Genomic DNA, 13,536 nt, shown 5'->3' with positions numbered 1-13,536 from the left:
CCAGAATTCAAGGAATTTCCAGTCAGTAGATCTGGTAATCCTAGTGATTACATAAATTAGATGAAAGAATAAACCCAATATCTGCCAAGGATTGGAATCCACATCTTCCAGAGGCATCAAGGTGCAGATTACCTTGGTAGCCTTCACCAGCTGCTCCCAGTGGCGGTCCCTTACGGCAGGGTTCTGAAGCTCAGTAACGGCACGTAGTGATGTCATCAGATTCTTCACAGCTGACTCCAACTTATTATAAACGTCCCAGACACGTACTTCCTTATCCATTCCTACAAGATGGATTGAATATATAGACAGAAAGTAAATTGAAATTTGCACACACAAACAGAAAGCAACATGCATAGTAAAGATTTTGCTGCATTAACACAATGAGACCTATGGATGTTCTAGGTATGTTCACTGCCATTTTTCACCAGGTCTTAAAGGAGATTTCATACTGAAACAACAAATGATGAGTGTTGCATATCACATGGGGATTGCACCAATTGATAGCAGTCTTGTGCAGCATATCATGCCACTACAGTGTAAAATGTTGCTGTTGATTGGTTCATTGCCAAATGACATATACGGCATGTCGCTTCCCACTTCGGTGGCATCAGTTCTTTATTCATATTTTGTGAAATGAGAGATACAGTAGTAAACACAAGTCCTTTACTTTAAACTATAGTAGCTATCATTTTAAACTTTAGAGACATTTTTGCAGTTTGAGGAGTTGATGAAGTAAAGAAGGTGTATTAGAAAATTACTAGGGCTTGAACTGATATGCTGATACTCTTTCCAATTCTTACCGATACCAATGCTTAATGTAATAGTTAAAGTTTTTTTTTTTTCACAAAACTGATAAATATTAATTTATAAATATTTCACTGCAATTAACACAGTTTTGGATTCAAATATTCAAGAAGTACATCAGAATTCTAAAATACCTGCCACTTAATCAGAAATCCATTTTTCTATATACTTCCAGGATAATTCAATTCTGCCCAAATGTCACGTGCCATTTTGGGGGATCCTGTGCTATACCCCACCCCAACTTCAGAAAGTATCAGCCAGTATTGGTGAATACATTCCAACCGATATTTCCAATAGAACCAGGCTGATATTGAGTCATGAGCATCTCTATCGAGTCAGACTTTAAAATTACTATATGAATGGAGACTGGGAAGAAGAAAGGCAGGAAGTGATGGGTGACACAGACAAAAGATGTTCTAAGGAAGCTAACAGGAACTAAATGTTAGGGTTCAGCAGATACCAATACTGTTGTTATTGGTATTGGCCGACACCATTGGTATCGGAGAGCAACAGTTGAAATTTAATCACCTATACTGGCCAATACTATATCGGAGTCTCGATGTCTTGCAAAGTCTGCAAAAACCCCAGAGTCTAAATGTACTGGAAGGTATGCAAGATACATAATTTACCTAATTTTTGCAACAATGTGTGGAGAGATATGGACTTTGTGATTAAATTATTATCTTGTATGAAATTATGTATATTTAAAAGCAAAACTCTGGTAGGTTGCTACGATATACGTAGTTCCAACGAAAAACGTAATATAGTTCCAACTAAAAACTTCAATCTTATAATTCACTCATATTCTGAACTACTTTGAACTCTTACAATTTCAAGTATCAGTATTGGTGGAATTCAGTAAAGAGTATTGGCAGGGTTATCAATATTAGTTCACAGTGGTATTAGCCCATCCCTACTAAATATAACAACCAACTAACACCTTGTTTTTCAAAGAAATGATAATTATCATTCATTATAATGAATCCAAAAACCTACCCCTTAAGTCTTTGGTGAATCTCTTGCATTCAATATCCATCCCCTCAACATCAACTTTCTTCCAAAGTGTCGTCTTCCATTCTTCAATGCAGGATAAGACGATGAAACCATAATCCCACAATTGCTGTAACAAAAATCAACATTTGTTTCTCAATGGTGCACAGTGCTTGTACATCTCAAATTCTTTAAACTTAATCTTTGTTTTTTACAACTTATAGTTAACAAAATTTAATAGCAAAATCAAAATTGAGGCTGGGCCAATATTAGTTTGAACCAATATGTTGATGTTGATACTTGATATTAATTTTCTCATCAATCTACCAAAGTTTTGCTTTAAAATATTAAAAAAATTCCATAAGAGATAATCGGACTACTAAAATAGTTAACATTTAATTTTGAAATAAAATTTTGCTGCACAATGTTGAAACAAGAAAATAATTGGTCATTAAGTTTGAACCAATATTTTCTTTAAAATGTCAATGTTTATTACTTTTGTGCCAAACACTATGACAACAGCGAAATTTGTAAATTTAAAATATCTTAAAGTGTAATTCTGGTTGATTGACATTGTATGATTCCACAGAAGAATTTACATAAGAAAATTTATAAATATTCTGAAATACTTCAAAATGTTACAATCTTTTCAAGCACTGGATTGGTAGGAATCAGTGTATCGGCACTAGCATCAATATTGGTTCAAAGTGGTTTTGGGTCAGCCTTAAAATTAACCGATAGTCAAAGCCTGATTTTCCATTTTAATGAAAAGAGTATATTTGGAAATTACTGTTGCTTTGCTACTAGTCTAGTAGGTTTGGTTTTGGTTGATTTTTTGTATGAATGCAGTTGATATTTACACAAAACCAATAAGTAGGCTTGAGTTGCTCCGCTGGGTGTCAGATCATCTACATTATTATTATTATTATTATTAATAATAATAATATTAGTGCTGATAACAGCATGAGGCAAAACACAGCACTATGGTCATGCAGTAAGGTACCAATAACATTATGTTAGAGTAACTGATAAAGACAATGTTTTTTGCAAGAAATGGCCCGACCCTGTGGCCGAGTGGTTAGCACATCGCGCTGCGACGCCAAGGGTCCCGGGTTCGAATCCCGGTCGGGCTTGGTTGTTTGTGAATGTCCATTCATCAATTTCATCGTTTCATCACTCATCCCCATCTTCGCAAATTAGCCAAGAGGCACAAAACGCGAAGTAAAATAAACTAAATCAAATAAAAAAAATAAAAAAAAATTTGCAAGAAATGATTGATACACAATTGAGTGTTACACACAGTAAAATACACACACACACATGTAAAACAGATACAAATATCAAATGTACACAAAATGAACTAATGAAAAACTGGTATTAAGTAGCACATACTGAGTCACTGTTTACTTTATGTGCATTATGAACCAGTATTATCATACCAGAATCTGTAATTACAAGGTAACAGCATTACAACTATGGCATCACAGGGGCTTTATTTGATGTGCTATTTCAGAGTTCATAAACTGATTCACATAAACAGGTTTTCAATCACAACTAGTGCAGGCGGTAAAAAAAATAATACTGTAACTTTTCCAGGCAATTTTTAAATTTATTTCCAGACTATTCACCAGTGCTTTAACATGATAACAATCAAGTTCTAGGTGTTAAAATGCAATTACTATTTAAGAGAATAAAGTCCAACTATTCAAAGTGAACTAACAAAAATAAACTAGAAGAAAAATTTACTATACCGAATATTTCCCAACAAGAGGCCGGTTCAAGATTTAAAAAGAAAATTCATTGATTTTCCCTGACTTTTTCACTCAGAGGTTAATTTGCATGAATTTGCCTGAGTTTCCAGGCCAGCTTGGAACCCTGTAGTATTTATGGAAGACCAATTTAATTTATCACCAAAGTGACAAGTGATATGCCACCCGGCAGCAACAGGCAACACTTAATACAACCACACCACCCCCCCTCCCAAGAAAATCTCTTTATGGATGCTTGGGCAAAGAACCAAGACAACACAAGGCATGAAATTGAAAAACAGCCTGGTCTGAGTGACACAAGTGACAAACAACATGTGCAGTGTGAATGGATTTATTTCTTAAGGTTCAAATCCAAATGACATGATGCTTGGATATCAAGCTGACATATCATTTGTCACTTCCCTGTGGAATCTCCCACAAGTTGTAGATTTACCTTCAATATCTTCAGTTCCTTTCTGCTAGTTTTTAGCTGCTTAAATTCCGGCACTGCGACTTCAAATATTAGGCCAGCCTCTTGCAGCTTCTTCATTTCATTTTCAAAGCTCATAATCTGGTTATTCATTTGGTCCATTATTTTGTATGGATGCTCACACTCAAACCTAAGTATAAACAAGTGGATTTCTTACTATTTTTGGGTTGTTAATGTTGTTATACTAGTAGTCCAATCAGCCCGGTTCTGAAACCGAAAATGGGGCTCGGTGGGGCTCGCCTTAATGGATTTCTCTCGTAAGGCATGAGCCCCATTTTCTGGCAGTGTTGCCAGCTCCTTACTCGAAAAAATCACCAAGGTTTTTTTTGGGTCTAACCTAGCCTAAAGCAAGGAGCTGGCAATCTTGCTTGAGGCTCGCCTTAATGGATTGCTCTTGTAAGGCATGAGCCTTATTTTCTGGCAGTGTTGCCAATATTTTACTCGAAAAAATCACCAAGGTTTTTTTTTTGGGTCTAACCTGACCTAAAGCAAGGAGCTGGCAACCTTGCTTGAGGCTTGCGTTACAGTGCATAAAGCAAGGAGCTGGCAACCTTGCTTGAGGCATGCCTTACAGTGCATAAAGCAAAGTTGCCAACCTACTGGTACTTTTGCCATAGCCTTTTACAAAAAAAGAGAGAGGAGAGAGAGAGAGGAGAGAGAGAGAGAGGGAAGAGTTAAACAACCGACAGCTGCCAACACCCACCCTAACCTAACCCAACCTAACCCAACCTAACCTAACCTAACCTAACCTAACCTAACCTAACCTAACCTAGCCTAACCTAACCTAACCTAACCAGGTCTAACCTAGCCTAAAGCAAGAAGCTGGCAACCTTGCTTGAGGCTTGCCTTACAGTGCATAAAGCAAAGTTGCCAACCTACTGGTACTTTTGCCATAGCCTTTTACAAAAAAGAGAGAGGAGAGAGAGAGGGAAGAGTTAAACAGCCGACAGCCTACCTACAGCTTTTTTTGTCTAACCTAACCTAAAGCAAGGGGCTGGCAACTTTGCTTGAGGTTTGCTTTACAGTGCATAAAGCAATTTTTGCCAACCTACATATACTAAACAAGGAGAGCCGGCACTGCCGTAAAAGAGAGAGATGGATGGATGGGAACACTACACGGGTTCAACGTCATCAAATAAAAATCGCCTTAATGGTTTTTTCTTGTAAGGCATGACCTCCATTTTCTCGCAGTGTTGCCAACTCCTACCTACACCTTTTTTTTAGTTGGCAAGGGCTAGAGAGAGAGAAAAACTTATAGCTGGGAACAGTAATGAGCGAATGCGCCATATCGTAATTTTCCAACTCCGGCAATGTTTGTACATCGTGACTTTTGTAAACCTCTCTCTCTCGGGGGGAACGATGTGCCACACACACACACACACACACACACATGCGCGCGGGGCCAAAATTTTTGAATTTACGGCTGGAAAAATGTTTTTCTATGACATGTTTTCGTTCGAGGCAAATTCGTAGGTGGATATTGTTAAATAAATATTAATATTGTAAATATATATATACTTATTGTATTTAGTTTTTCGGTATCGAAAAGCGACTGTCATATTGTATTTGAAAAAAATATTACACTTTTGCCTGTGGATATCTAGAAAAACGACAATTTCGTTCCCTCTCTCTGCATATACTATCAACGTTGACACAATGACACAAATTCAACAAATACGTATGCTTGGTGGCAGAGAAAAAATACAATGAATTTTCTGGTTATTTATTTCATAGCTCTGATAGTCATCGCGTGCGTCACAGATTGCCATCTGCCGTAGGCTTTGGGACGACGGAAGTTATACTTCCTGTTTTTTTAGTGACGCCAGTTAACAGCATAGGTAACAATGATGCGATGCGATGCATTAACTTGTGAATTTTCGAACTCGCAAAATGATGTGGCTGAAATGTAGGGGGTCTATTGCCCTCTGTTTACATCTGGCAACACTACCGTAGATTTTTTGACAGTGTTGTTAACCTACTGGGTTTTTTTCACTGTAAATTTTTATTAAAGGACCTGAAGGGTCCATGTATTTTTTATGTCTGGCAACACTGTTGGGGGCCTAGTGTTGGCGACACTGTGGGTTTTTACTGTAGCTTTTTATGAGGGGGGTCTATTGTCCTCTGTTTACATCTGGCAACACTACCGTAGATTTTTTGACAGTGTTGTTAACCTACTGGGTTTTTTTCACTGTAAATTTTCATCAAAGGGTCTGAGGGGTCCATGTATTTTTTATGTCTGGCAATACTGTTGGGGGCCTAGTGTTGGCGACACTGTGGGTTTTTACTGTAGTTTTTTATGAGGGGAGTTTATTGCCCTCTTTTTATATTTGGCAACTCTATTGGATGTTCCTTTTTTGAGGCTCGAAATTATTATTTGAGGCTTGAAATTATTATTTGATGCTCGTCGGTGTTACCAACCCACTCTACAAAAATTCCACTATATGATTTTTCACAGGTTAAGCTAACCTACAAATAGGAGTTGGCAGCACTGACTTATAAACCCATTGGGTTCTCTCGACATGTTTTTTCATGATGTGTTGCTAGGCTATTGAGCATCTTGGCGTATACAATGTATATATTTTGAGAGGGGGGTTATAGCTTTTTATGCTGTACGAATACTGGAAGCTTGACAGTGACAACCAACAGAGTAGGTAAACCTACATCCAGGAACTGGCAACACTAGTTTCTGACAGTGAATTTGAAATAAAATATTAAACAAAATACATGAGTAAGCACTGTGATTACAAATAGTACCAGTGTTATGCCCCCAACTCCAACTGGACAACTGGGGAAAATAATTGTACAACAATTTGTACCTAATTGTACAATACTTGTACCTAATTGTACAACATATACACAGACATAAAAGAGAGAGCCTTCCCGTAACTTACTTCATGTACAATTTATATGATTTTACAACTGTGAAAAGAAAGCATATGTGTTCTGTATGCACACATTTATTCTTATTTTTCGAAGTTGAATGAAAGCACATGTTTTTACGCTCTCGTAATACTAACCTTGCTCCACTGATTTTAAATTGCTTCCATCCGCTTTTTTTTTCTGTGTTATTTCCGCATGCACGCAACATTCGCTTTCAATAGACAGAAGGAGTGTTAGTATAGCAGGCTCCGAGTTTACAATTTATTAAATTAAACAATAATTTATGTAAGAATATACTTGTACTTACCGAACACAAAATAATAAAAAGCACATGTGAATGTTTGCGTGTGTTCATGTTATATGACGACTGAGTAAAAAAATAATGTTGACTCCCCGAAAGATAAAAGTTCCTAGAACAACATATGGCGGCGTGAGAATATGTAAAAAATTCGATTCAGAGGTGGATCGAATTAAAGTTGGGGGATATTTTGCATTTTTTCCCTATAATGTACAAAACATTTACCGTACATAATTTTTTCCATTTACAACAGTATAAAATAAGAGGAATGTGTGACAATATCCATATTAATTAGGAAAGTATGTTGTATGCTAGGTTAGCTAATTGTGTCTTCTACAGCTTCACTGTATAGAGGGAAGATGGAAAAAGAGAGCTCTACGGAAACTGACGCTCTTAACAATATTGTACGTCCGTGAAAATTATATATAAATAAGACTTAAGCGTATTATCTGCTTTCATGTCAGATTTTACCAACCTGTGAGCTGTAGTGTTTAGGTGACAAGCGACCTGCTCAAATATGATACTGTTGACAATATTATACGTTCGTGAAAATTACATATAAAATAAAACTTAAGCGTATTATCTGCTTTCATGTCAGATTTTACCAACCTGTGAGCTGTAGTGTTTAGGTGACAAGCGACCTGCTCAAATATGATACTGTTGACAATATTATACGCCCGTGAAAATTATATATAAATAAAACTTATAAAACTTAAGCGTATTATCTGCTTTCATGTCAGATTTTGCCAACCTGTGAGCTGTAGTGTTTAGGTGACAAGCGACCTGCTCAAATATGATACTGTTGACAATATTGTACGCCCGTGAAAATTACATATAAATAAAACTTAAGCGTATTATCTGCTTTCATGTCAGATTTTACCAACCTGTGAGCTGTAGTGTTTAGGTGACAAGTGACCTGCTCAAATATGATACTGTTGACAATATTGTACGTATATTGTATTGTATAGGAGACTAGAAGCATATAATTTGGCGAAAAAAAAAAACCCAAGTAAGGTCATAGAGAATAGTTAAAAAAAGTGAACAATTATATTTTGCATTGCACAGCATTGGATATTAAATAACATACCCCCAAAAAATCTCTGCATTATGCGTTCTGTAAAAAATTGCCCTACGTGCCAAACTGCTGTGTCAAGTAAACATTTTCAAAGGCACTGTCGTACTTGTGTGCCGGGAAAGCAAATATGTGCGACCAAACTGTGTTCTAAGTGTGGAAAAAATATTTCTATTGCCAACTTCAAGTTGTTTTTTTTTTTTGACACGTATATATATTATTATTTTTTTTAACAGAGGAAGAAAGTCCGTGCTTCGGAAAACGCGATGATGTGCGTAATGATATCTTTCGTCTCCTGCTTAGACTTGCACCAATCTACTGTGTACCATCTTCTTCCCTGCCTTGCCTCGTCCAGTTCGTCCAACCTCTCGTTCAATTTTTCCCCTGCAGCCGAAAGCAGAATGTTGAGATCACCGCACCTCAGGCCGCCGATCTCCCGAAGATGGTCCTTGAGAACCATTTCACAAGGGATGCGAAATTCCGGCGTCGTTCTTGCTATGATTACAAGTTTCCCTACATCCTCACAATCTCCGTTTACTGCGTGTTTAAATATTTTACATAGTAGCTCGGGCGGCAAATCAGTTATACGAGACATGTTGTTATTATTATTATTATTTTTCACTCTATGTTATTTATATACCCTACCCCAATTTTTGTTTCGTGTTCATGGCGATGGTGGTAGAGTGCCACACACTTAAATTTGCCGTTGCGTAGAAACGAATTTTCGTTTCGTCTCCCTCTTTCTTAGCATCATGTGTTCTACCCTGCTCGATAATTTTTGCTATTGTTGCCACATTGTCATTCCATTCCTGGACACACTCGCGCAAACATCATTGAAAACAATTGAATAGCGCTCCAGCTCGCGGTTCCCACCGTTCGGTAGGGACGCTAATGTGGCAATATAGCACGGCGTAGTGCTTGCTTCTTTTATGCAGTGCATGTTCATTGGCTAGCTAGTAACTAGTGTTGCCAACTGTAATAATGAAGCACTATTTCTGTCATGGAAGGGGAAAAGGCAGGTAAAGTGGCGGTGAGTTTTGTTGGATTGGAAGCACCATATTTTTATTTTATACTAAGTATTTGACCGGTTTGACGTTGTGTGCGTGTATTGCGTGTGTGTATGTAAAAGTGTGTGTTTGCTAATGAACGTTAAATTCCATAATGCCTCCAGTTCTGTCGAAGTTGAAATCAAAAACCTTGCATAGCCAAGCTCGGGAAATTCTAAGCAACGTGCACGAGTTCATGAAGGAGGAAGCCAGTCATGGTGTTAGCATCCCAATAAAGCATTTTGGCAAGAGAGCAGCGAACAGCAGCAACAAATTGTTCATATTTCATAATTTTGGAATTATTCAAAATAAATAAATTATGTAGCTCCAACATCATTTCAACTCTGGCTCCGGCACGTGTTCTTGTAGAAATTGCATAGAGGAGGCTGTCATTTTTGCTGCTTAATGCGATACATATTGTTTTCTGTGTTAAAATTGCCATGCTTTGATGGGTGATAAGCCTATTGAAAACTGTGATCGAGCGAGATATTCTTTTGCGCTGAATAGTATTGAAATAGCATAAGAAGTCTCATTATTTATTTTATATTTTGATGTTTTAGTTAGGAATATATTGATTTTCAATTTTCCGTTGCTGCGTAATGACCGGGGGGGTCGAAATAGAGCGGCATCTGCCGCCACCTCCCAGGGAGGCAAAATGACTAGCGCCGGCCCTGGTTCATAACAAAAGAAAAAGCTGCGCAGCTTATCGTCTAGTGGCAGTATATGTACTTGTTATTGTTGTGGAAGCCGGCATCCTTTGTAAATGTACAACAAAGGCAACCGACTGTCGCCGATCTCAGAGAGGAAATAATAATACTGCTTCAGGAGGAGTGTTATGGTGCAATTGTAGCGGTTTAACACGTTGGCATGTTATTATCTGCCGTTGCAGTTCCATACCAGTGTATACGGGTTTTGGAAGTGAAAAGTTAGAACGCCACCAGTGCATTAATGCAATGAAAAATAATATATATATTTTTTTATTTTGTTTGAAATCACTCAAATAAGGAATCGTATGAAGAAGTCTTCTTTGCAGCATTTTTGGTAATTTTACTTATGTGTTAGTTCATATTTTGCGAATTTTTAGTCCATATGTATGTAGCTACATACAAAGTCACTTGTTAGTACATATTAATCCTAGTCCTGGTATAATGCATGACGTTTAAAACTCAACGTTAGATAGACCTGAATTCTCTAATTTTATTGTTGTACGTAACAGCTGTGCATCGGCGCACTGCAGCGATTTTTCTATCTGCTCCATTAGCAATACTGCTTTTTTAGTTGTTTCGCACATCGCACGGCAGAATTATCTGCGCTGGACTCTACCCAGTGCGGCGACCCGTTCACCCTGCGATGCGTCTCTGCTCACGAACCTTTCGAAAGCTGCGTGCTCTAACTTTCTGTCTGCTTCGTGACGTGCATCCAGATCCGTCTGCGTGGTGTTGTAAGCGATGTCGTGATTTTTGCATGGGGCGTCCAACGGATTTACACCCTTGCCCCCTCTCTCCAATTTTTTCTCGAGTTTGGTACCCGGTCCGCAGTACTGGTAGCCAGGTAAATGCATCTCAAAAGGTAACTTGTTACCTTTTGAGAACAGACACCTGTACGTGTTCTCGAAAAGTTTGGAGCAATCCAAATACCAGCAACTGATGAAACTGTACGATGGTCTGGACATTGCAACGTTCGCCTCGGAAATAAAACCACTCGACGATTGTCGTGAAAATTCAGTCGTTGTGTTCGATGACGCCATCCTGGAAAATCAAAATGAAATTCGCAATTTTTTCACGCAAGGTCGTCACAAAGAAATGGATTGCTTTTACCTAGCTCAAACGTTTTCCAAAATTCCAAAAACAGTTACTACGCGACAACGCTAATTTCATATGTTTGTTTCGTCAAGATCACACCAACCTCAAGCACGCGTACGATGACTACGTAGGCGGAGACATGAACTACAATCAATTTTCGGAAGGTTGCTCTTCTTGCTGGAACGGTGACGATTTCGGATTCGCTACGATCGACATGACGAGGAAACCCATCGACGGAAAATACAGAAACAAAATCAACGACTTTCTAAACGTTGCAACGTTGTGAGAAACGACGTTTATTTATATACGTATATACTGCGGACCGGGTACCAAACTCGAGAAAAAATTGGAGAGAGGGGGCAAGGGTGTAAATCCGTTGGACGCCCCATGCAAAAATCACGACATCGCTTACAACACCACGCAGACGGATCTGGATGCACGTCACGAAGCAGACAGAAAGTTAGAGCACGCAGCTTTCGAAAGGTTCGTGAGCAGAGACGCATCGCTGGGTGAACGGGTCGCCGCACTGGGTAGAGTCCAGCGCAGATAATTCTGCCGTGCGATGCGCGAAACAACTAAAAAAGCAGTATTGCTAATGGAGCAGATAGAAAAATCGCTGCAGTGCGCCGATGCACAGCTGTTACGTACAACAATAAAATTAGAGAATTCAGGTCTATCTAACGTTGAGTTTTAAACGTCATGCATTATACCAGGACTAGGATTAATATGTACTAACAAGTGACTTTGTATGTAGCTACATACATATGGACTAAAAATTCGCAAAATATGAACTAACACATAAGTAAAATTACCAAAAATGCTGCAAAGAAGACTTCTTCATACGATTCCTTATTTGAGTGATTTCAAACAAAATAAAAAAATATATATATTATTTTTCATTGCATTAATGCACTGGTGGCGTTCTAACTTTTCACTTCCAAAACCCGTATACACTGGTATGGAACTGCAACGGCAGATAATAACATGCCAACGTGTTAAACCGCTACAATTGCACCATAACACTCCTCCTGAAGCAGTATTATTATTTCCTCTCTGAGATCGGCGACAGTCGGTTGCCTTTGTTGTACATTTACAAAGGATGCCGGCTTCCACAACAATAACAAGTACATATACTGCCACTAGACGATAAGCTGCGCAGCTTTTTCTTTTGTTATGAACCAGGGCCGGCGCTAGTCATTTTGCCTCCCTGGGAGGTGGCGGCAGATGCCGCTCTATTTCGACCCCCCCGGTCATTACGCAGCAACGGAAAATTGAAAATCAATATATTCCTAACTAAAACATCAAAATATAAAATAAATAATGAGACTTCTTATGCTATTTCAATACTATTCAGCGCAAAAGAATATCTCGCTCGATCACAGTTTTCAATAGGCTTATCACCCATCAAAGCATGGCAATTTTAACACAGAAAACAATATGTATCGCATTAAGCAGCAAAAATGACAGCCTCCTCTATGCAATTTCTACAAGAACACGTGCCGGAGCCAGAGTTGAAATGATGTTGGAGCTACATAATTTATTTATTTTGAATAATTCCAAAATTATGAAATATGAACAATTTGTTGCTGCTGTTCGCTGCTCTCTTGCCAAAATGCTTTATTGGGATGCTAACACCATGACTGGCTTCCTCCTTCATGAACTCGTGCACGTTGCTTAGAATTTCCCGAGCTTGGCTATGCAAGGTTTTTGATTTCAACTTCGACAGAACTGGAGGCATTATGGAATTTAACGTTCATTAGCAAACACACACTTTTACATACACACACGCAATACACGCACACAACGTCAAACCGGTCAAATACTTAGTATAAAATAAAAATATGGTGCTTCCAATCCAACAAAACTCACCGCCACTTTACCTGCCTTTTCCCCTTCCATGACAGAAATAGTGCTTCATTATTACAGTTGGCAACACTAGTTACTAGCTAGCCAATGAACATGCACTGCATAAAAGAAGCAAGCACTACGCCGTGCTATATTGCCACATTAGCGTCCCTACCGAACGGTGGGAACCGCGAGCTGGAGCGCTATTCAATTGTTTTCAATGATGTTTGCGCGAGTGTGTCCAGGAATGGAATGACAATGTGGCAACAATAGCAAAAATTATCGAGCAGGGTAGAACACATGATGCTAAGAAAGAGGGAGACGAAACGAAAATTCGTTTCTACGCAACGGCAAATTTAAGTGTGTGGCACTCTACCACCATCGCCATGAACACGAAACAAAAATTGGGGTAGGGTATATAAATAACATAGAGTGAAAAATAATAATAATAATAACAACATGTCTCGTATAACTGATTTGCCGCCCGAGCTACTATGTAAAATATTTAAACACGCAGTAAACGGAGATTGTGAGGATGTAGGGAAACTTGTAATCATAGCA

General features: G+C 38.4%; 1 protein-coding gene across 1 annotated transcript in view; it reads right to left on the bottom strand.

Annotated features, from left to right (window-relative positions):
• Nucleotides 1-13,536, bottom strand: part of LOC145988599 (dynein beta chain, ciliary-like) — a 292,854-nt gene that overhangs the window by 176,340 nt on the left and 102,978 nt on the right. Inside the window, exons 23-25 of the mRNA XM_083123590.1 lie at nt 3,997-4,162; nt 1,801-1,924; nt 133-281 (exon numbers count right to left, since the gene is read on the bottom strand). Of these exons, the coding sequence (XP_082979716.1) occupies nt 133-281; nt 1,801-1,924; nt 3,997-4,162 (439 nt within the window). The remainder of the gene's footprint in view (nt 1-132; nt 282-1,800; nt 1,925-3,996; nt 4,163-13,536) is intronic.

The sequence above is a fragment of the Lepisma saccharinum genome, chromosome 6, assembly GCF_977018435.1.
Source record: "Lepisma saccharinum chromosome 6, izLepSacc3.1, whole genome shotgun sequence".
NCBI classification, from domain to species: Eukaryota; Metazoa; Arthropoda; class Insecta; order Zygentoma; family Lepismatidae; genus Lepisma; species Lepisma saccharinum.
This window is presented reverse-complemented; position numbering and strand designations above follow the sequence as displayed.